Source organism: Abramis brama, assembly GCF_963993115.1.
Source record: "Abramis brama genome assembly, chromosome: 21".
In the NCBI taxonomy this organism is placed as follows: Eukaryota; Metazoa; Chordata; class Actinopteri; order Cypriniformes; family Leuciscidae; genus Abramis; species Abramis brama.
In genome coordinates this window covers 2,521,390-2,545,592 of record NC_139983.1, presented here as the reverse complement: position 1 = coordinate 2,545,592, position 24,203 = coordinate 2,521,390, and the positions used below count along the sequence as shown (strand labels likewise).

The 24,203-nt window shown below is 38.5% G+C and overlaps 1 protein-coding gene across 1 annotated transcript; it reads right to left on the bottom strand.

Moving 5' to 3' along the window:
• Positions 1–1,252: 1,252 nt before the first annotated feature.
• rps6kl1 (ribosomal protein S6 kinase-like 1) lies at positions 1,253–23,829 on the bottom strand. The gene is made up of 12 exons (XM_084097322.1): positions 23,730–23,829; positions 22,781–22,856; positions 19,800–20,105; positions 17,656–17,780; positions 16,146–16,238; positions 15,962–16,009; positions 14,593–14,725; positions 10,360–11,586; positions 8,694–8,783; positions 8,503–8,585; positions 7,674–7,769; positions 1,253–1,996 (listed from the first exon to the last, which is right to left on the bottom strand). The coding sequence occupies exons 3-12, from the start codon at positions 19,942–19,944 to the stop codon at positions 1,886–1,888; spliced, it is 2,151 nt and encodes a 716-aa protein (XP_083953448.1). The 5' UTR covers positions 19,945–20,105; positions 22,781–22,856; positions 23,730–23,829; the 3' UTR covers positions 1,253–1,885.
• Between the last annotated feature and the right edge of the window lie 374 nt (positions 23,830–24,203).

Here is a 24,203-nt window from a genome sequence, read left to right as displayed (position 1 = left end):
AATTTGCATACTAAGCCATAATTATGAAAGTTAAAAAATTATGAAATAGTCGAAATTATGAATGTTATAATTTGTACTTGTCATTATTAAGGCTTTCTTTATCAACATAATGACTTTTTACGTCTGAATCTTGACTTTTTATATCAGAATTTCTACTTTTAAGTCATAATGTTGACATAGTATGATTTTTGTCAGAATTATAACTTTTTATATCATATATCTACTTATAATTTCATAATTTAAACTCTTTGTCTATTAAATATGACAGTATGTCATCATTTTGGCTTTTTATGTCAGATTTTCTACTTATAAGTCATAATGTCAATGCTTTTTTTTAAATTATGATTTACAAAAGCATGATTTTCTTCGTCTTCTCTTAAATGGCAGAATCCAGTTGTTCACTGCAGGTCTGCGTGTGATGTAGAAAACTGCTGATGTGGAGACATATCTCCTGCTTCCACCAGATGGTGGTAAAAGTACATGATGAATCCAGAAATCCTCCAGGATCAAGGCTGTGCTCCGCGTCAGAGCTTCAGTAAAGATTCACCCTCATCACTGTTTCTGCCGTCCGGTCGAATAAAAGTGTTTCCACTCTCACCAGCAATGCTGGAAATACCTGGGAAACTCCATCTAAGACTATTATAATCAGCATTTACTCAATCTTTTATAATGAGCTTGTGTTAACTGAAACACCACAGGGAATATTTGATTTTGTACTTTTAAGAATTAATTGATAATCTGACACTTTCAGCTCATGTTTGGAATAGCATTCTAGCTCACTACTCTTACCATTTCATTAGTATCCAGTTTTACATAATGTCCATAAAGTATGGTCATTTATTAAATGCAGAAACGCCCAAATATACAGACTGTATATTTGTGAAAATGTGCAGTATAGCACTAACACATCAGCTTTTAGACTCATTATTTTCTTGACCTGCCAAAAGTGAAATAATTTTACAAAATTATTTCTTTTAAATTATTCTTTTAAAAAAAGAATCATGCAAGTTTCAGAACGTTCAGAACATTCAAAAGTAACGTTCCCATAATGTTTGAAGAATGATGAAATGGAATGTTTACTTAACGTTCACATAACAAAACAAAACAAAAACGTTAAAATTTTAAACATTTCTAAGAACATTCAGAAATAACGTTTTCATTACTTAATGGGAACGTTAGTAAAACATCCTTACAATGTATTTTTGTTAGCTGGGTAACATTGTGTAGTTGTGAAATATTTTCAAGGGCAAATGCAGTCAAACCAAAGTTTATTCAGACACCTTCAACATTTCTCACATTATCACGTTTATTCGCTAATTTTAGAAAATGGTAATAAATATGAGTTATGAACTCAGTTGATATTTGACTGGTTTTGTCCGTCCTTCTGTTAGACTGTCTCACACATGAATTATGTTGAATATCTGTCAGCTGTTAAATTTAACTACACAATTAGATAATACCAGTTTAGCTCAACCAATCACCAAGCAATGCTTCATTTTGTTCAGTCTGAGTGTAAAAAGAGCATTAGCAATTAAAGACAAAACACACTTAAGAAAACATGATCAGCTCAAAGTGTCCAAATCATTTTTGATCCCAAATTTTTATAGATTTTACTGGTAGTCTCTGTATGAAGAATATCTGGGTATAATATGTCACAGTTTACTTTAGTTAATTTATGTAAGTGAGGATAGCAAAATATAGTGTCCTGCACCCACTATTAAAAAAATATAATGATATCTGGTGTGTGAATAATTGTGGTTTGCCTGTATATATGACAGAGAGGAAACTCAGCCTCGGTGTTCTGCTGATCGTGCTCAACACGCGGGTCTTTATCTGGAGGAGTAACAGCAGAAACAGATGGAGGGGTGAATACTTTCACACGGCACTACGGCGTGAGCGTGAGCCACGGGACGGAGGAGAAGAACGGGTGGCACTTGATGTCGCTCACGCCACCGCCTCCGGATCCCAGACGATAGCACGCATCACACTGGAGCAACTGCGGGAAACGAGGAGAAAACGCTTGCGTTCAGGGAACCGTCAGCCGTGGCTCACAGTTATGGAGAAAATACAGAGACAGAAGAGAAAAGGTTTTATACTAATATAAAAAGCATTAGAACAAGACGATGATACACCACAAACACATTTATGAGTACAGATTATACATGCGGATCATTAATAAGTACAGTTTACTCACTGCATTCATGTTCTTACTAGTTTTCCATGTAATATCCATGTATGTTTTAAGACATTTATGTACATATATTTATGATAATTTTAAGTTGTTCGAAAGGAAGTCTAGAGTCTCACTACTCAGAAACCACTGGTTTTAATAACTTAGTTTGAGTGGAGTGACGGGGGAAGTGTTCACGACAACCACATTTACACAAGATACAGTATGAACTATATTCGAATCGTTTAGTAAATGTGTGTCCAAGATGGGATGTTTACTGTGAAACCCATTTCATTTTAAATTAGGTATATATAGATGTGTGCCATGAATGCAGCAAGGTTGTTCCTTAAATAAAAATAAAAAAGAGTAAATAGCTAAATTTGGTTATCTGGATTTGCTTTTATTGTATTTAAAGGCACACTGTGGAGAAATTGTGTTTTTGTCAAACAGCGACCCCTAGAGTCGCTGTGGAATACTTGCACTGTCGTAAATACCCCTCCACCCCCCAACCTCTACGTTAGACTTATTTATGTCTTGATATTTATGTGAGATATTGAAAACTGTTCTCATGATAATCGCAAGAATCAACGTCAACAGCGTCGTCTGATATCCCTCAGGACTACGTGATAAATACACCTCACAACACCTGAGTTCAGCTGGCAAACTAGTTCGTGAGGCAAGCTAGGCAATAAAACAACGCAAAAAACACGTAAGAGAAACGAGTGTTTGTTAGCAAGTCTGTTAACAGCTCTGATAATCGAAAGCTAGACATATGTGGAAATTATTGGACTGGTCTAATTATCAGCAATGGATGAATGAACATCATGTAAAAAAATGACATACCCTACAAGCAAGCGCAACAACATACAACAGAATGCAAACAAGTTTACAAATAAGAGATTTATTTACTGGCCACTTCATGCGGTTTCTCAGATCGGATAGCTATCTGATTTATCAAAACGATTTCATTTACACCTGGTCACATAAATGTGTTTTTGCGAAACGGATTTAAATCCGATCTTCAATTCTCGCGCTATATGCAGATTTAATGGAGTGCACGTCACCGAAAGCAACAGATATGAGCTGCATTTTATTGATCATCAGCTAATAATTCAAAATCAAAGACCGCAATAAGAGAGAGCAGTAACAGCCCTGGTAAGATCATTTCATTTCTTTACTTTTAATGATGATGATTGTGTGATAAGCGTCTGCGACTTACTTTCACTTTGATTTGCGATAGTTTGCACGTTGGCTTGATGAATAGATGCTCAGCTGCAGTAATGCGTGTTCCAGGAGCGTCGTCATATCTGGCTATAACACGCTCTCACACGTTTTTTTATTTATTTTTTTAACATTTTGGGGAGGAGTATGTGGTTACAACATCCAGATGCACACTTGTTCAGTTTCGTCTGGAATGCGTCTCAGACCTCCTCCTGAAGTGGTTTGAGCGGTCGGATTCAAATCTGTCTTGAATGCGTTTCGGAGGGCATTTACACCTGGTCTTTTCACGATCACATAGCTATCCGATCTGAGAAAACGCATGAAGTGGCCAGGTGTAAACAGCCCCATGACAAAAACATACGCACGAAAGCCGAAAACAAACGCTGGTTGGCCTCTCACGTCACGTCCAAATTTGATGAAGTGGTGGGGGAAGTGACGTATGCCGTAAAGCAGTCGAATTTTGTAGTTCTTTTTGTGCTCTGGTTACTACCCGAACCCCGAAGTTACATAGTGCCAGTAAAAGCGACACAGACCCCGTCAGGCTATGGCAGACGTGTCATTCAACCTATTTTAAGTCGATGTACCATCACAAGGGTCTTGGAAATATATTATGAAGGTTGAAAAGATACATAGTGTTCCTTTAAGTAAAGAACTATGCAAACATTGTTGTTGTCTATAATTTGAATGCCAAACGATCCATTAAAGGTGACATATTAAGCCCCTTTTCATAAGATGTAATATAAATCTACGGTGTCCCCAGAATGTGTCTGTGAAAGTTCAGCTAAAAACACCAGATCATTTATTATAGCTTGTAAAATTTGCCCCTTTTTGGTTGTGAGCAAAAACGTGCCGTTGTTTGTGTGTGTCCCTTTAAATGCAAATGAGCTTTAGCTCCGCCTCCGTTCAGAAGAGGGCGGAGTCTTTACACAAGCTTCAGAAACTCCAGCAATAACAGAACAGGCCAATCTCCCTCATCCAGAATCCCAGAATCACCAGGAGCGAGTGCAGCCTTACGGAGAGACTCAGGAAGAGCTTCTGAATGTTAGTGGAGACATTTCTGTAGTTGTTGTGGAGTTACACTGATCATCTCATCATCATGTTGAACTTCTCCACAAGTGTCCACAGTTCCTGAGGTGTTTATAAGACAGCGGTGACATGTTCTGGTCAATAGTGTTCAGTGCTCGTCTGAGCTCAACCACAGAACAGTTTCAGGCTTGGCTCGAATTTTTGCCATTGCGTTAGAACTGGTTACACTGCTGTTGTGTGCGAAAACCAAATGGCGGCGCCGTGGGTGGAAACGTGAGTCCTAAAAAGAATGACATTTACAAAACCCAAAAAACTTTACCAGATTTGTTATACGTTAGTGCATTTTTTTTTTTTTTTTTTGTGAAATCCAAGTTTTGGAATTGAGAATATATTGTCGAGTCTGATTTATATATCTCATTGAAATTTTATGTGATATTGTACTATATATATATATGTATTTTTTTTTAATATTTTTTTTTATCTATGTTTTGGAATACATTGTTGACTTTGATTTGTAACACATTAGTGCATCGTTATATTATACAGGCATGAAAACAGGTCAGGGGTAAAAAAGGTGAGAAGGATGCGGCATATACCCCCCCCCCCCCCCCCCCCAAAATAAATAAATAAAACTAAATAAATAAATAAACAAATAAATCAATGTAATGAGTGAGTAGGAACGCGTGAGAGTTAACACGCACAGCTGAAATAAGTACAAAATTCTCATTTATGGACCTCTGCCACTCTAGGGGGGTTCGGGGGCATGCTCCCCCGTAAGAAAATTTTGTGCTTTTTAATGTTAAATTCATCAATCTGGTGCAAATTAAACAAAGAAAATTTCAAAACTCTTTTAGTTACAGTGTCTGTCTACATTACTACTACAATAATAGTTATAATATTAATCCCATGACAGTAATAGCCATATATTGTAAAACAAATGCACTGAAAAATAAAGGAAACTTTCATAATTAGTTTTGTACTAATTTCTATACTTGAAAGAGTATATTTCTATACTTCACATTAAAGATTTGATTGGGCTAGCCCAGTGTCAATCAAGAAAAGAACCAATGGGCCGCTGATCTACGTGTTTCATCGGGTGTCAGCAGTGGTGTAGTGGTAAAAAAAGAGGTGGGTAAACTATAAATTCTGGTGGACCACGACGTGGGCACCCGGTAAGGTGGGCCACTGCCTACCGGTGTATGTGTATCCTGATGACATTGCTATAGGCTATCATTTGATGGTACTACCAAGGGTATCACTGGTTGTTCCCTCATCATAGGTCACACAATCACTATTCAATTCATACATTAATCTAAGTTCTTGTTAAAGAGACTCAAAAAGGAATAATATGGTTGAAATCTATAAAGTTTACTAAATGACAAAACAGAGAGAGATCAAAAATATTTATGAGAGATCGAGAGGGAGGCTTATATCCAGGGCTTCCAATGCAATGCACTTGTGCATAATGATTAGTGATTTGGGATTATTTTCATAGTCGATTAATCTGTTGAATATTTCCTCGATTAATTGATTAATTTTTTGGTCTATCAGAAAAATGTGGATCAGTGTTTCCCTGTATGGGAAAAGTCTTAAACCTGGTGCAGGATTCCCTCTGAATCTCTTTTTGACATGCTCCCTACATTAAACCAGCTGCCTGTAATTAATTAAAAAATCCTTTTTTTGCATTGTTTTAATGATTTCCTGTTGCGGCTGCGATCAAGTTTCATTCTCGCGCAGCTTGTTTAGTAACTTCACGAGCGTGTGTTTTCTGCTACGTGTGTGCGCCGTTCTCTTTGTTCCGTGTGTGTGTGTGTGTGTGTGTGTGTCGGCGCGCTGCGCTCTCTGCTCCGTGTTTGTGCTACGCCTTCTGCTCTGTCGTTAACGGCTCAAATGCTCGAATCATGTACCGATCGGCGATAACGCACTGGAAAAACAAAGTCCGCTCAAATAACGTGAAATTTAGAGGTGGATAAACGCAATGTAGAGGTGGATAAACGCACTTTGGAGGTGGGCAAACGCTATTTCCGAATTTTGGGAGGTGCGTAAACGGCGTTTACGTGCGTGTAGCCTCCACTACATCCCTGGGTGTCAGAGAAAAAAAAACTATTTACTACTACTATTTATCACGCATTAAAAATGCCCCAAACCAGTCGTCTGTATGATAATCTGAAACAAGGACTGGTGGGCCGTTGTCCTGCTTCACTTCACAGATGCTGAGTGAAAGGAGAATTATAGAATGAAAGGATACTCATTTATATGACACTTTATTCATCAGGAGAACAGCTCGTTCAGCGCGTCATACGTCGTCCTTTCAGTTTCGGTTTTCAATCGATCGAGTTTTTTCACGTTCTCTCGATAAACCACCCCTTTCAATCCGATCGAAATTATTTGTAATAGAGCTGACACTTTGAGATTTTAACGGGTTATGTTAAAGCCCTACTTGTTATTAATGTTTTTATGAAATATCTCTAGTGAATGCATCATATCACCGTATTATTTATCGCCATGCGAGCCACAAATTAAAGCTTGGCGAGCCACACGAGGCTCGCGAGCCGCGCAATGAATAACACTGCACTGTTCCTGCTCGCTCAGCGCTCACGGCGCCCGCGCCCGCTCGCGATATTATCTCGCCCACTTCTATGTCAAAATTAAAAATAATAACATTGGCAACATCGCTGTCTGTATCTGACAGGACAGTTAACATTGTAAGCTAACTTACCTCAGGCTTTCTTTCCGACGTGCGGTACTTTGTTCGGCAGTGTGTCCAGTTGTCAGACTCGCGGTGTAAAAGACTTTGAAAACATTTCTGCCCTAACGTTACTCTGACTCGTATGGGCTGTCATGTTTCGGCATTAGGAATGATGATTGTTTTTTAAAGCTGCGAAGTTTATGGTAACTTTATAGGGGATAAATGCTGGCCTCGACCTCGACACAACCCCCCCCCCCCCCCCCCCATAAATATTTTCTCATCGGATCTGCACAAATCACGTAGGTGACCCTTTTAGGTTTTAAAACGGCGAATTTCGCCGAAAGGTGAGGAGTTTTCATGCCTGATTATATGTTTTGTTTTAGTTTTTTTTACATATTATGGTTTAAAATTATAGGTTTAATTATGTTTTGGTGAGATATGTCCTCTCTATTTATCTAACAATTTCTTCTCTATTGTGACTGTTCTACATTACGTAAATAGGTGGTTGTCACATGACTCAAGCACTGCACACACTGTCCTATCAGCTTGCATTGAGAGAGCGGTTACCTCAGTGAGAAGCGAGGCGGCTGCCATACTGATGAACTCTGGGATATGGAGTGGCGTGTGAGGGTGAATGCCTGCAGGGTGGCACTGCCACAGCGGCTGGAGAGAAACAGAGTTGAACAGATGAAAACAACACATTCAAGACCAAAGAGATTTGCTGTTCCTTTTTGAGTTCGGTTCACTCAACATTGCATCAGTAGCTGACAACGAAGGTGAGACCTGTTCTTCCTGTGGGGAACCTCTCAAACACAAGGATCCCCACAATTGCTGTGTTTTCCGCCTGGGTCGCGCCAATGCTGAGAAAGCGCTGAGTGGCTCTGTCTTTCTCTCCGCACTCGGCTTGCTCTCGTGCTGGGCTCCTGACTCCAATCGACCACTCGAGCCAAGCCGCAGAAGAAGCAGATGCGCCCGGGAGGGAGTGACAAGCTTCCATCGGCTCGATGCCCTTGGGCCCCTTGTCCGCCTGAGCTATCTTCGTCAGTATATTTTATAGAAGCTAGCATTCGCCCCTCCCCTGGAGCCCATGATGTAGTTTCTATAATTGAAACTAATTATTTCCCCATAGCTTCAGCTACTGACACAATGTCTTATTCCCTCCTCTCAGGAAACCAGAGTTATGTGAGTAACCAAGGTTAAGTTTTGATACGCCACATAATTGAAGTAGATTTTGTTCAAAGGCGACTGCAAAAATACCTCAAAAGCCTATACATGACAAAACAGACACATTTGACGCTCACTAACAAATCATCCAACAATCTGAGCTGTTTGCAGTGCATGTGATTCTTGGGTTAGTTTTAATTCTTTACTTTTAAAGCAGAATTTGTTTGCTTACCATGCCAGTAAGAAGCTCATATAATAAAGCTCCAAGACTCCACCAATCACATGCCTCTGTGATTTTCAATACGCCTCCAATTTCTGCACCAAATTGGTAAAAAAAAACTAGTTATTACATCTCAAGAGAACAGAATGTGTCTTAGAAATGTTGCAGTTTGATGTGATTGTGAAAAACCAATTGAAATTTACCTGGTGCACAGTACATCTCTTCCATTGCTTTCGGGTTAATTTCAGGCTGAACTTCCGTCCATAGTCCAAAGTACGTAAGACACGCCTCACCTGTGTGCAATACATTTGAACAACGGTTTTAAAATACTAGAATGACGTTCCAAACCTGTTGTCTTTCCTCTGTGAAACACAAAAAGAGATGCTAGACATAATGTCCGAGCTGCTCTTGTCCATCTAATGAAATTGACAATGAAATGACAAAATAGTTCCATAAACGACAATAAGCCCTATATTGCAAAATCTTCTGAAGTCATATGATATAAAGCCATCACAATCCAATGATGATGGACCAATGATATTTGGTAACAATGATATCAAACCTAGTGTGACGCATCTAAATTTGCCATTTTTCCTTCAGATCTTGACAATAAAAATCACCAATTATTTCCTTATATGGACAAGAGTATGTTCTTGTTTCCCGTGGGTGAATTAATGATGGATAAATTTGTTTTTCTGTGAACTTTTCCTTTATTATATCAGATAACTGAAAAAGATTCAACATACTGTCAATGTGTAGTTCAAGGTTATCCAATCCTGCTCTTGGAGGTTTACCTTCCTGCAGATTTCAGTTTCAACCTGGTCCAACACACCTGCCTGTTATTTTCATGTAATTCTGTGATTTGCAGTTTCAGGTGTGTTGGAGCGGGTTTGAGCTGAACTCGGCAGGATGGTAGCCGTCCAGGAGCAGGATTATATATGTATAGTTTCAATGTTAAGATGCATAGGACAGGGCTCTTCAACTCCAGTTCTGCAGGGAAACTGTCATGCAGAATTTTGCTTCAAACCCAATCAAACTCACCTGCCTGTAACTTTCTAGTAATCCCGAAGACCTTAATTAGCTTGTTTGAGTGGGTTTAATTAGGGTTAGAGCTAAACTCTGCTGGACAGTAGTGATGTTCTTTTAAGTCGGTAACCAGTCGAGTCAGTTCACAGAATCGAACTGAATCGAACTTTTTTCCGGGTTGATGGTCCCAAACCAGTTCAGCGGAAATCCCGCCCTGCAGCCGATTTCATTGGTTTAGGTTACAGTGACAAGTAGGTTTAGGGATCAGTGTTCAGTGTAGTCAAGTACAGTGATTGACATGACCAATGAAAACGTTAGAATCGGCTGCAGGGCAGGATTTCCGCTGAACTGGTTTGGAGGGAAAAAATCACGCTGAGGATGTAAGGCACACTTCCAGAGTAGCTTCCAAACGCTCCTTCGCAGCACCGAAAGAGCCAGTGACCATGTCCAGATGGGTTACTGAATCAAAAAAACAATTACAAATAAATGAATCAAAAAGTACTGACTCAACCCACTGGTTATCCTCTGAGAACTCTGTCAGCTCATTCGGTTCTTTTTCCAGTCAGACATGATCAAAAAGCTGACTTTCAACTCTGCCTGTAGTTTTGATTCTTCATTTCTGGACATGCTTATTGGTTTATTCGGTGCTGCGAAAGAAGCGTATGTGCTACTTCAGATGTGCATCTTGCATCATCAACCTGGAAATAAAGTTTGATTCTGTGAACCGACTCGACCGGTTACTGGCTTACAACAAGGATTTGTTCAAGAATTGAACATCACTACTGGACAGTGGCCCTGCAGGATCAGAGTTGAAGGCTAAAGACTTGGCAACAGAAGACATACCACTGCTGCGAAGTAGAACATTTCTTGGGTTTAGGTCCTGGCACATGATGCCCTGCTCATGAAGACTTTCCAATGCCAACAGAATCTGAGCTCCCCACAGTCGCACCTCGTCCTCGGGGAGTCCCTGTCTACCCCACTTCCATTTGGCACTGAAGTTCTTGGCCTTAATTTGTGCGTGATGGCCCAAGCCGTTCACCTTAATCAGCTGTTCCATATGAGGGTATTCTAGTTTAGTTTCACTCCAACAGGAGCTGTTTGTGGTGGGTGCTGATGGGAAAGAGATCATGCCAACTTGAGGTTGTTTATATGAAGGGCTGAAAAAATGCCAGTTCTCCATGTCCTCCTTCCCAACCTCCCTCACCATATCAACAGAGTTCCCCCGAGAAGTCATCTTTGTGAAGTCTAAAGAGATACCTTCTTGCTTTTGAGTTGTACATTCAAATGGATAGCGATGAGAACTGACTTTGCTCAACTCAGCCACAAACTGTCCAAGCTGTCCATTTCCACTGGGTTTACAGTTAGTAACACCCTGTTCTTGAGGATATCCATCATGAGCTTGGTTTTTTGGAGGTAAATGTGATGTGTTGGGAACTATCCGAACTCTCTGTGGAAGTACGTCAACTGTGTTGCAAAGGGTTGGTTGTGCGTTTTCACCAAATAAAGAGGCTGGAGTTATCTGAGCTGCACAGCTGAATCCTAGAATATCCGAGTTTGATCCTGGAACAGTGAAACTTTCACAACCCTGAGCAGGTTCTAAAGCAATCCAGGCTTTGTTCAGATCCATGCAAGAGTCAATCCGCTCAATGCGGACATCATTTCCTAGAAGGTCGGAAGTGACATCAAGAGGATCCCGAGTGTCCACAATCACACAGGGATGAACAGGAAGAGGAACATTATCCTGAGGTAAAGAATTAAGAACATTGTGTGGACAGACAGAAGGAAGCGCATTATCTGTCCTCATTGCATACAATCCTGGAGAACCCTCCTGTTGGCGCCCCGTATCTTCACAGTAGGAACGGGTTCTACAGTTCTCAAGACAATGACCAGCTGGCCTCTCAAGAGGTGTAGTTCTCTCACATTTCTCATTGAGGTAAATATCCTGGTGGATAGCAGGGAGGGTGTAGCTGTTCTTCAGGTAGATCTTGTGCTGGTTGGGGCTGAAGCATTCTGGATACTCCCTGACTGCTTCACTTCTGACCCTGTTAAGTCTGGAAAAGAGTCTTCCACCTGTAGAAAAGCAGAGCTGTTAAACTATATGTCATTGTGAGCAGATGGACCACTCTTTCAAATGCCCTCCAACTATCCTACTATGAGGAACTTATGGCCTACGAACTGTTGAAACAATATAGATAAGGGTTCTTCAAATCAGGAACTTGAGGTCCACTGTCCTGCAGAGTTTTGCTCCAACCTTGATCAAACACCTGGACAAGTTGATCAAGGTCTACAGGATTACTAGAAAATTAAAGGGCAGTTTACTGTGATCAGGGTTGAGGCTAAACTTTCCAGGGCTAGATATGAAGATTCCTGATATAGATATATCTTTCAGAGCGTGTGCAACAAATATTCCCGTGCATGCATTTTTCTTGACTTTTATCTCCTGACTCTTCCACCATCGATTTCATGATTAGACCTCAGTACTGCTGGTGGTATCCAATCCTGATCCTAGAGGACCACTGTCATGCAGACTGTTGCTCCAACCTGTTCCAACACACTCACCTGGACATTTATAGTGATCCTGCAGACCTTAATTAGCTTGTTCAGGCGTGTTTGATAAGGGTTGGAGCCAAACTCTGCAGAGAAGTGGACCTTGAGGGCCAGAGTTTAGAATCCCTGCTGTAGAGTTTAGGGCCAATGTCATGCAGAGTATAGCTTGATATGGATCTTTTTGTTCAGTGTGCAACACATTTTCCCATGTATGAAATTTGCAACAGCAATGCTAAACATTTTTCCTGACTTTTATCTCCTAATTCTAGCTCCGTCCCTTTCATTAATAGACCACAGTACTGATTTGGATACTGTCGAGCAGGGGTGTCCAATCCTGCTCCTGATGGGCCAGTGTGCTATAGAGCAGGGGTTCCCAACTCTGGCCCTTGAGGTCCACTTTCCTGCAGAGTAAGTTCACTTAACATTCAACAATATGATTGATATGCCTGCATTGACACCATTGTATGAGAACTGAAATGAGCTGGACGATGACATCACTGTTTTCTCCAGAGCTGCTGTATAGACAAATTAACAACTTTTTTTAAACAGAAATGAACCATCACTGAAATTATTAAAGCTGGACTATGACACTATTTTCTTCTAGATCTGCTGTACAGCCGAAACAAACTTTGTTGCATAATTTTCCTGTTATTTCTGCCCAAACATCAACATAGGTGTGTTGGACATCGGCTCTGGCTGATGTAACCGCTTGCAGGCGGGAGGAGCTGAAAACGGAGACGTGAAGTCGGACACTTTCTGGCTCCCGTAGCGACACTCACGCTGTATTTGCATACTTTACCACAGCTGAAGTGAAATAAATGCAATATTTGCCAAATACACAGATGTTTCAGAGACATTTTCATTCAATACTTTATGGACTGCTTCATACAGCGTCTGTTTGAACGAGAATAAAGTTCAACATAAGCCTATAGCAATTATCAGCCTATGGAGTCTACGTTTTTTAATCAGTTTTATTTTGATAAACATGACACAATATAACATCTAGGGGTGGGAATCTCTAAGCACCTCACGATTCAATTCGATTACGATTCAGAGGCTGCAATGCGATGCTAAAACGATTATTGATGCATCTTTTTTTGAGTGTGACTACTTGGTACTTTTAAAGCAAAGTATTTATAATGGCACATCAAGAATTTACTTCCAATATCTATTATTAACAAAACAAATGGAAGTGATTTGGCATGTCAACATTTTTCCTGGTTACATTTGCCAGCATACCTGTATGTCCCAACATTGCAAAGAACCAACAGGAAAATAAATGTGTGAATACAAACTTCAGCATATTCTGAATCTCTAAGATAAAATAACAGACTTCTATCCAACATCCTCCTGTTATGTGCAATGAGCAATATAATCCTTCAGACAAAAAATAAATAAACATTTTGCTGTAGCAAAATCACAAACAGCTTTCGTACAAAAATATAGAATTATGTACCAGCAGCTTTCATACAAACATAATGCTTGTGGACTTATTCATATTCTAAATAATTAGTAACATACAAAGCTGTTCTTATACACAAATAAATAATAAAGAGTCTAAGACTTTTTTTTAGAAAATCGATTTTTGACATTTGTGAATCGATTCAGAATCGTCCACGTCCGCATCACGATGCATCTATTTCCCCACCACTAATAACATCGTGACTACATGAAAAGAGTGTTTACTGTTATAAAAAAGTGATTTGTGAGCTTTAGTGGAACTAAAGGTGTGAGAATAAACACGAAACACACGTGATCATTGTCATGCGGTCTTTCCATCTTTACTCTCCTCGTGTTACGTTGCATTCGGAGATCGACTACTTTTGACTGACAAAATTCCAGCCACCGGAAACACAAATGAATAAAGTGAGTCGTACAAAATCTTTCTTTTTAGTAAACTCTGTGTACACAAACAATGTTCTCAATGCTGGAGTTCATGTGTAGAGCCCCTGGTGACACTTCCAGGAAAGTTTCATGTTGTGTCGAGCCTTCTTAGTGTTTTAAAAATAGCGATTTTGATGCTATCATAGTCGTGCCCCAAGCACTCCAATTCAAAAGGCATTTTGACCGAAAACGAAAATACGGTCAATCTTAAAAGTGGCGCTTCCATTCTAATTATGCTTTTACACGAATGTTTGACTCGGGTAGATTAACAAAAAGAGCCTAGGTTGCAATTTGGCGAGAGTTACCCTTTAAAAGATCTTCTATCAGATGTGACCTTTTGATAGAACTAACAAAATCGAGAGCATGTAGGGTCTTATCATATATGGATCCTGAGCTCTGGAATAGCCTAGTTTGAGACACAGACATAGCTTAAGTGTGGACTGAAAACCATCTGTTCAACAAAGACGATTCTCATATTCATTGAATATGATGGTTGGGTTCCCCAGCAGGGTCTTGGTTCCTGTTTCTTCCTCATCAACACCGGTGAAGTTTTTTCCTCGCCTCTGTCACATTTGTCTTGTTCACTGAAGATATACTATGCCGAACTGCTTTGGAACAATATACAGTGTGAAAAGTGCTACTCACCTTGAACACGTTCTAGATGGAGGAACACAGTGTCTTCGCTGACATAGTATTTTAGCAGCTTCACCATGAAGGGCACTCCCTGAGGAATGATGGTCGACCTCTCACGGCTCTCCCAGCTCGACTTGGGTAAACTCTGTCCACAAAGCAGAATTTTTCACACCAGAATTAGGCCCTTTCTAGTGAGCTGCCTCTTTAGACAGCCTTTTAGGCCCTTTTAGTATGCTGACTTGTAAGATAGCTTTGTTTAACCAAATTCTAAGGCTTGATTCAGACATACAGCACCATAACTACAAGAACAGGGTCACTTGTGCTTTGATTAAAAACAAAAAACAAAAAAAACACAGGGATGCACTGATATGAACATTTTGGCCGATACCAATAACCAATAATTCTTTATATTTGAAAGCCGATAACAGATATATTGGCCGACAAATCTAAATCCACATTTTTATATAATTTTTGAGAGCCTGATTAAAAAAAAAAAAGTTTCACCATTCTCACCATGTTCTCATTATAACTGTATGTGGTCGATATAACAGACTTGCACTGCACATGTTGCTCTTTACTGTATTTTCTTTTTTCAATGTGATTCCAATCATATTTCAAGCAATTTAAAACCATCATGGCAGACAGTGCACAACTGATGTGCCTCAGCTGAAGGAAATGCATTATTTATCTGCTTTAATATATCGGCAAAATTTTCTTATATGGCCGATTACGATAACATAAAAAACATATATCGGCCGATACCGATACGGTGGCAGATATATCGTGCATCCCTAAACATTTCAGCTTTGTAGCTCAAACAGTAGAGCATGGCACTAACAACGACAAGGACATGGGTTTGATTCCCAGTGAATGCATGAATTGGAAAAAAATGTATAGCTTGAATGCAATGTAAATCACTTTGGATAAAGGTATCTGCCAAATGCATAAATGTAACAGACCTGTGGCATTATACAGAATTAATGTGATTTCTGGATTGCTATGTTGTGTATTTCATTTAATAAAAACAACAAAAAAAATCTAATTTTCATCACTGTAATGCAGAAAAATAATGATATATTATTGAAATTGCACATTATTTAAACAGCATGGCAGTATTTATTGTATTTCCTATAGTGTTTGCTGGTTTCAAATGACTTTTTTGTTTTGTCCACCTGTCTCTATAGCTGGCCAATTCTAATATCTCAAGTGTCTGGTTTCAGTAACCCGAGACGAGTTTGTACTCAGATTTAGACACAGCAGCTTTTAACAGGATCAATCCAAGCAGACTCGCAGTAATAACAGCCCAGACAGCAACACGGTGTCGGCCCGGATGGCCTGATTCCCGCTCATACACCAGAATACTTCTGTTTCAAATGCCTACCTTAACAATAAATGTCTCCTTGCTTATCAGACTTTCAACCGTCAGCACCTGTGGAAAACACACATTATAACTATTATAACTATTGCACTTCCAATGACTTTAATGTCTTGGCATATAGAGAATTGCTGACTAGTTGTAAGCCATGAGAAGCATGAGAAGAGCAGATATTTCTCACATACTGTACCTTATCAATGATTCCAACGACTTTGCACATCGCCAGATTCTCCACCGGCGAACTTAGATGTCTGATCGACCGAAACCGTAAGCTACTATAACCCTGATGACCAGGAAAATAACACGTGTCAGAGAAAAAAACATGGTCAGGATATTAACTAATAGCAAAAATCTGGTTCACATTGCAGCTTATTCTGGCCAAGAACCGGCCACTTCAGACCTGCTCACTCCAAGGACAATAACTATAACGATAATTATAAAGATTTAATAATCGCTCTAACTCTAAGAGAAAAGCGAAGTCCACACCACAATTACAACTATAACACCACAGAGGAACGACATCGTTAGAATTACTTTTAGAGTGATTTTGTCCAGCTTATGAACTATAATCGACAGCCAATCAGAATCCATCCTGCTTTAAAGAGTCCGAGCATTTAAAGTGGAAAACGACAAAACTGCAGCGCTTATAATAAACAGAACGATATCGGCAGTTGGAGGGGTGTGGGATTTCATTTATTTTTTCTCCCCCATTTTAATTTTTCTGGATCCCATTTAAATTGCAAAATTAAATTTTAGTACTCAAAAAGCATGTCTAATTGAACAATTAATTAAAAATTAAATAAATAAAATGTTTTGAATTTCATGTTGTCCCGAATTCCATTTGATTTTATATACTATATGTGTGTGTGTGTGTGTGTGTGTGTGTGTGTGTATATATATATATATATATATTTGTGTGTGTATTTAATTACATATTTAAGGCATTTTAGTAATTAAAAACGCATGTCTATTCAATTGAATTCATAAAACTTAAATACATTTTATCTTTTATCTTTTTAGAAATTGTGTGTTTACTGTTAAAATTAAATCATGGAAGAAAAATAGAGTTTTATTACTATTACTTTGAGTATTACTAAGTACATTCTACTCTATAATAGTAATATATTTCTGTTACAATTTCTTCACGTTAAACTTTAGATAAGTGAATAAAGTTACTTATCCACATTTAACCCCTTAATCCCTGAAGGCATGTTGTTTTTGACATACACAGGACTCATAACTCCAAAACTATAGTAATCATAAATTATTGATTATAAATATTTATCAGCAAATAACTTAGCACAACTTAGGAGTTTATCAAATTGGCTACATGCATTGAAAGGTTCAGACTCTAAGCTTTCAAATTACACTGATTTTGTGTTGTTCAAGGCAGTAGTTTTGAAAAATATGATTATTATTTTAATTTATAATTATTATTATTTATATACACAGACAGTACACTCCCGTTTAGAGAGACTACTCAGCACTCGTTAATAGTTGATTAAAATGGTTAGATGCATTAAAAACCAGAGATTCTAAGCTTTAAAATAATATTTTGTGTTATTCAATTCAGTGGTTGCTTAGTAATTTGATTATTCGGGTTTAAGGGGTGAATTGTGGGAGTTTGGCCAAAAAAAAAACCAAATCAAAAGAGAAAAATCATGTCCAGCAAGATCTCATCATGCACATTTGTCACCTACTCCTAAATGAGTGGATCCTTTAGAGATGTTGTCCTGCAAGTAAGAGATGAAGATCTCCTCGGCTCGCTTCAGATATTGAGTGGTCTTCCTCTTCACGGCTTCACGTCTCTCTTTATTTGGATCCACTGTAAGACACGGAAGACTCTGCATTAGCGTGGAGATCTACGATTGACCCTTTGCTAAACACAGTCTTAATGTTATCTATCCTACCATCTGCCATTTTAGCAGACCTTTTCAATCTAAATCATGTAATTATCAAAATGATCAAACAATATAGTTCCCAGAAGATCAGAGGATGCAAGTGTTTTGGTTTTCCTTTTCCAAATCAAAATAGTTCATGCTGTGATTTAAATGATGTATCGCCCTCATTACAAATTAACCTAAGTCTTTTCTCTTTTTCTTTTCATGGGATATTATCACGCGTGGAACGTTTTTCAAAGCTCTGGATGGAAACAGGTGGAATCCAACCTGTATGCAAATATAAGTTATATTTTGTCTTTCTTCTCAAACAAATGCTCACAAATTAAACTAACATCTCCAATTCTGATATACAGTGATGTAATTAGTTCTGTTTGTGAATTTGTTTAAATTCTCTACATTTATTTGTGGACTTTAATCTCTTCGAAATTGAAACTTTCCTGTATTTTGGAAATACACAACAATTACTACCTCATAAATTAGAGGTGTTCAAGTTAAGTTTCATTTGTACAGTTTCATTATTATTTTTTGAGTGATTACCTCAATGCATTGGTATTGCAAAACCACTTTTTAAAAATTTATTTAACTTGTTTTGAACACAGTGGCTGACCGTCTTTGTGTCATGGCCCACAACAAATTTTGTTTATACTAACGTTTACAGAAACCTCTGTAACACTAAAGTTTCGGGAGTGAAAACTTTGCAATGATTGACATTGTGATAATAACAATAGCAATGAATGGATGACAAAATTCTTGCAGTGCACTTGTTCTGTTCCCTGCGATGTGTTTCTTATTACTGGTTTTCCACTTTCAAAGCAATATTTATTTAGCTGAAAAATATTTGAAGGCAACATGCTGTTTTAATGTATCTTCAACAGCCCTGTCAATACAATCTTACTTTGAAGTTTATTTCGTGCCGTTGTACCTGTCTTTGCTTTTCCTGTGGTTTAGCTTCTGCTTTCATGGTTGTCTTGATCTCTAAGGTTCTTGTTCACCCTCAGCTACTGATTCTCCACATCTGTGACTTCTCTAGTTCCTCATTTACTCTGTCTATTTGCAGCCCTATGTTTCAGTTCTCTCTTCTCTATGCATGTCTTTGCTCGTCGTTATGCGTGGGTTTCATATCTGTGTTCGTCGTCTTCTTTTGGATTATTTCTTATTTAACATCAGATATCGCTTCAATTACTCCTTCTACCACAACCTGACAAATCTATTACTTACTTAGAATTTTATTATCAGCATAAACATTTAATTTAATAAAATTGGTAACACTTTACAATAAGGTTCATTAGTTAACATTAGTTAACTACCTTAGTTAACATGAGCTAAGAATGAACAATACTTCTTCAGCATTTATTAATCTTATTAATATTAATTTCAACATTTACTAAGACATTATTTCAATCAAAGGTTGTATTTGTTAACATTAGTTAATGCACTGTGAACTAACATGAACAAACAATGAACAGCTTTATTTTTATTAACTAACATTAATAAGGATTAATAAATACTGTAACAAATGTATTGCTCATGGTTAGTTCATGTTAGTTAATACATTAACTAATGTTAACTAACAAACCTTATTGTAAAGCATTACCAACATTTTTATTTTCAAATAGTTACATTTAATTAGTTTTTCTATGGTACTAAAATTGATTGGTAACGATAACTGAGAGTAAAGGATAAGTAAAGAATAATCACTTTTGACTTCTGTTTACCTTGACTGAACTCAATTAAATGAAACATTAGAAGTGAATCAAGGCAATGAGTTTGCACTTAATAAGTCAACAACGGTTGGCAGTGCACATGTGATCCAAAAGTGTTTTTCAGCATTACTGAACCTCCAGGTCAAAATGTGTTTTTCACAGTCAGTAATAATTTTCAATGACTATATAATTTGATGAGCTCTTTTAGCTATAATGCCAGAGGACACAACAGTAAAGTACCTTGAACTCCATTGAGCAGCAGATCGACTCCATTCTTATAGTAGCTGAACGCCGCCTCATAATCTTCATTGACTTCTCTGTCCAGCGCCATTCGAATCTGCTGGGCTGCATCGAGCAGATAGTCTTTCTTTGCCATGTTTGTCATCGGTTAGAAAGGGCAAATGTCCACAGGAACCAGAACCAGCCGATGGATCTGTAGTTGTGAAAACACTTCTGAAGTGGCACATTTCTGGTCATTAATAACCCTCCACAAGGCCTCTGGTCTCTCTTGCGTTCACACACATGTGGAGCGAGGCCAGTGTCCACCTGCGCAACACAGAGAAAATATATAGGTAACACTTTACAATAAGGTTCATTAGTTAACATTAGTTAATGTATTAACTAACATGAACTAACAATGAACAAAACATTTGTTACAGTATTAATGTTCAGTGTTCAGTTACAATGTTATGTTCAGTTACAATTATATGTTCAGTGCATAAAGTCAGATGATAAATACAGTCAGATGATGAATACAGTCAGATGACGAATACAGTCAGATGATGAATACAGTCAGATGACGAATACAGTCAGTTGATGAATACAGTCAGATGATGAATACAGTCAGGCGACGAATACAGTCAGATGACGAATACAGTCAGATGATGAATACAGTCAGATGACGAATACAGTCAGATGACGAATACAGTCAGATGATGAATACAGTCAGGCGACGAATACAGTCAGATGACGAATACAGTCAGATGACGAATACAGTCAGATGACGAATACAGCCAGATGATGAATACAGTCAGGCGACGAATACAGTCAGATGATGAATACAGTCAGATGACGAATACAGTCAGATGACGAATACAGTCAGATGACGAATACAGCCAGATGATGAATAGTCAGGCGACGAATACAGTCAGATGACGAATACAGTCAGATGATGAATACAGTCAGACGACGAATACAGTCAGATGATGAATACAGTCAGATGATGAATAGTCAGGCGACGAATACAGTCAGATGATGAATACAGTCAGATGACGAATAGTCAGGCGACGAATACAGTCAGATGATGAATACAGTCAGATGATGAATAGAGTCAGATGACGAATACAGCCAGATGATGAATACAGTCAGATGACGAATACAGCCAGATGACGAATAGTCAGGCGACGAATACAGTCAGATGATGAATACAGTCAGATGACGAATACAGTCAGATGATGAATACAGTCAGACGACGAATACAGTCAGATGATGAATACAGTCAGATGATGAATACAGTCAGATGATGAATAGTCAGGCGACAAATACAGTCAGATGATGAATACAGCCAGATGACGAATAGTCAGGCGACGAATACAGTCAGATGATGAATACAGTCAGATGACGAATACAGTCAGTTGATGAATACAGTCAGGCGACGAATACAGTCAGATGATGAATACAGTCAGATGATGGATACAGTCAGATGACGAATACAGCCAGATGACGAATACAGTCAGATGACGAATACAGTCAGATGATGAATAGTCAGGCGACAAATACAGTCAGATGATGAATACAGTCAGATGATGAATAGTCAGGCGACAAATACAGTCAGATGATGAATACAGCCAGATGACGAATAGTCAGGCGACGAATACAGTCAGATGATGAATACAGTCAGATGACGAATACAGTCAGATGATGAATACAGTCAGATGATGAATAGTCAGGCGACAAATACAGTCAGATGACGAATACAGTCAGATGATGAATAGTCAGGCGACAAATACAGTCAGATGATGAATACAGCCAGATGACGAATAGTCAGGCGACGAATACAGTCAGATGATGAATACAGTCAGATGACGAATACAGTCAGTTGATGAATACAGTCAGGCGACGAATACAGTCAGATGATGAATACAGTCAGATGATGGATACAGTCAGATGACGAATACAGCCAGATGACGAATACAGTCAGATGACGAATACAGCCAGATGATGAATAGTCAGGCAACGAATACAGCCAGATGATGAATACAGTCAGATGACGAATACAGTCAGATGATGAATAGTCAGACGACGAATACAGTCAGATGACGAATACAGTCAGATGACGAATAAAGCCAGATCACGAATACAGTCAGATGACGAATACAGTCAGATGACGAATACAGCCAGATGACGAATAGTCAGGCGACGAATACAGTCAGATGATGAATACAGTCAGATGACGAATACAGTCAGATGATGAATACAGTCAGACGACGAATACAGTCAGATGACGAATACAGTCAGATGACGAATAAAGCCAGATCACGAATACAGTCAGATGACGAATACAGTCAGATGACGAATACAGCCAGATCACGAACACAGTCAGACGACGAATACAGTCAGACGACGAATAGTCAGACGACGAATACAGTCAGACGATGAATGCAGTCAGATGATGAATAGTCAGACGACGAATACAGTCAGACAATGAATACAGTCAGATGAATACAGTCAGATGATGAATACAGTCAGATGATGAATACAGTCAGACGACGAAAACAGTCAGACGATGAAGAATACAGTCAGACGATGAATAGTCAGATGATAAATGCAGTCAGATGATAAATGCAGTCAGATGATGAATACAGTCAGACGAAAAATACAGTCAGATGACGAATACAGTCAGATGATGAATAGTCAGATGACGAATACAGTCAGATGATGATACCAGATTATCCCAAAACCAAGGTCCGTACCGAACCGTGACTTCTGTGTACCGTTACACCGTTATAAAGTGATATGAAAGTACAGAGTAGGATTTGCTCAAAACGAGGAAGAATTAGAATTATTTGTTTACAGCTGATGAGTGACACATTGTTCACAAATTAGACTGTGTCTGTTATTTCACATCCAATCAGAATCTAGAGTCTGAACTATCTGTTTATTAGTAATAGTAATATTATAATACTGATAGTTTGTGAAATTAAACACAATGCACGACTCACCTTTGCGACCCCTGACTTCTGTCACATAAAGCAGCCGTGTGTTTCCATCTGATCATGGTGTGGAAGAGGCTTTATCCTGAATAAAACCAAACGCAGAAGTTCATATTCACTCTATACTCAAACAGAGACTGAGAAATACTCAGTGATTTCTGATGAAGAATGACTGCGATCCCGTAATGTTTATTCTAACAAAGCACAAACATCAAGTCAATTTATTTACAGCTCTTTTTTACAAAACACAAAGTAGCTTTAAATATTGCTGTATTAATGTCACAAGTGCTCATTAGTACCAAAGTTTGGGAACTAACCCTAATAGTATATATCAATAATACTAAAATAACACTGTATATGAACAGGCATGATATAATTACCAAAATATGACGAGGTGTGGCAAAACACACATCACTGTTTTAAAAAACCTGTTCATTCAGTGTTGCCCAATGAAAGTTAAAGTCAGAATAGCAAGGGGGAAAAAAAATAACTGAAGTTCCCTAAACATAATTTACCAAGGGCATTCATAATAGTTTCTGCAAAAATACTATAATTACTGCAATAAATCACAATAAGGCTTGAGACACAATTACCACAAATGAAAGACTCGTCTTACACAGGGCCATCCCATATTCCTTTAAATAATTGTGGTATTTTATGGTAATATTGTGTGCAGGTTCAGTTAGACACACCGAAACAGCAGGAACACAATGACATGAACACGTGAAGCTACAGCTTGTATATAGATTGTGTGTACAATCACCATCATATAGTCTCAAACGCGTGTGATGTCACTCGCGACCCCCTTATATGACGGTGATGACGATGATCTTTCCCAGCAAATACTATTATATAACATTACAATATTAAACTGCGCCTCTATATGAAGTATAATCTTATGTTATTAACAGTTAAAATGCGCTGTCATTATATATTACAAGAGGAACAGAAAACGAACCTTGCGCGAGATCCTCATCCTCAGCATCCGCTCCGCATCATCAACATCAGGAAGCAGAAACAGCAAACGCTTCCTATTGGCGGATCGTGATCCCCCCCACCCCCGGTGACGTCAGCACGCGCGCCCTGGATGCTGTAAATCACAGTCTGTTACAGAATTTTCAGCACATGCTGTAATATTAAAGCTAATCAATCACCTGCCTAAGATAACAGTACAACATGAAATTGTGACAACATGCCCCAATCTGGCCTTCATGAAGAATACTCTTGTCCTGAAAAGGCAATTTAAGAGTTCTATTCAAATCTGCCTTTAATCTTAAAGTGACTCTTGTGTAAATGTATTGTGCTCACAACATATCAGTGTTATTTTATGATCACTGAGAGAACTGGAATGCCTCGGTCTCTGATGCATTTTGAAAAGGGAAAAGGGTGGCAATACAGTCAACTTCAAAATTATTGCCACCCCTAAAAAAAA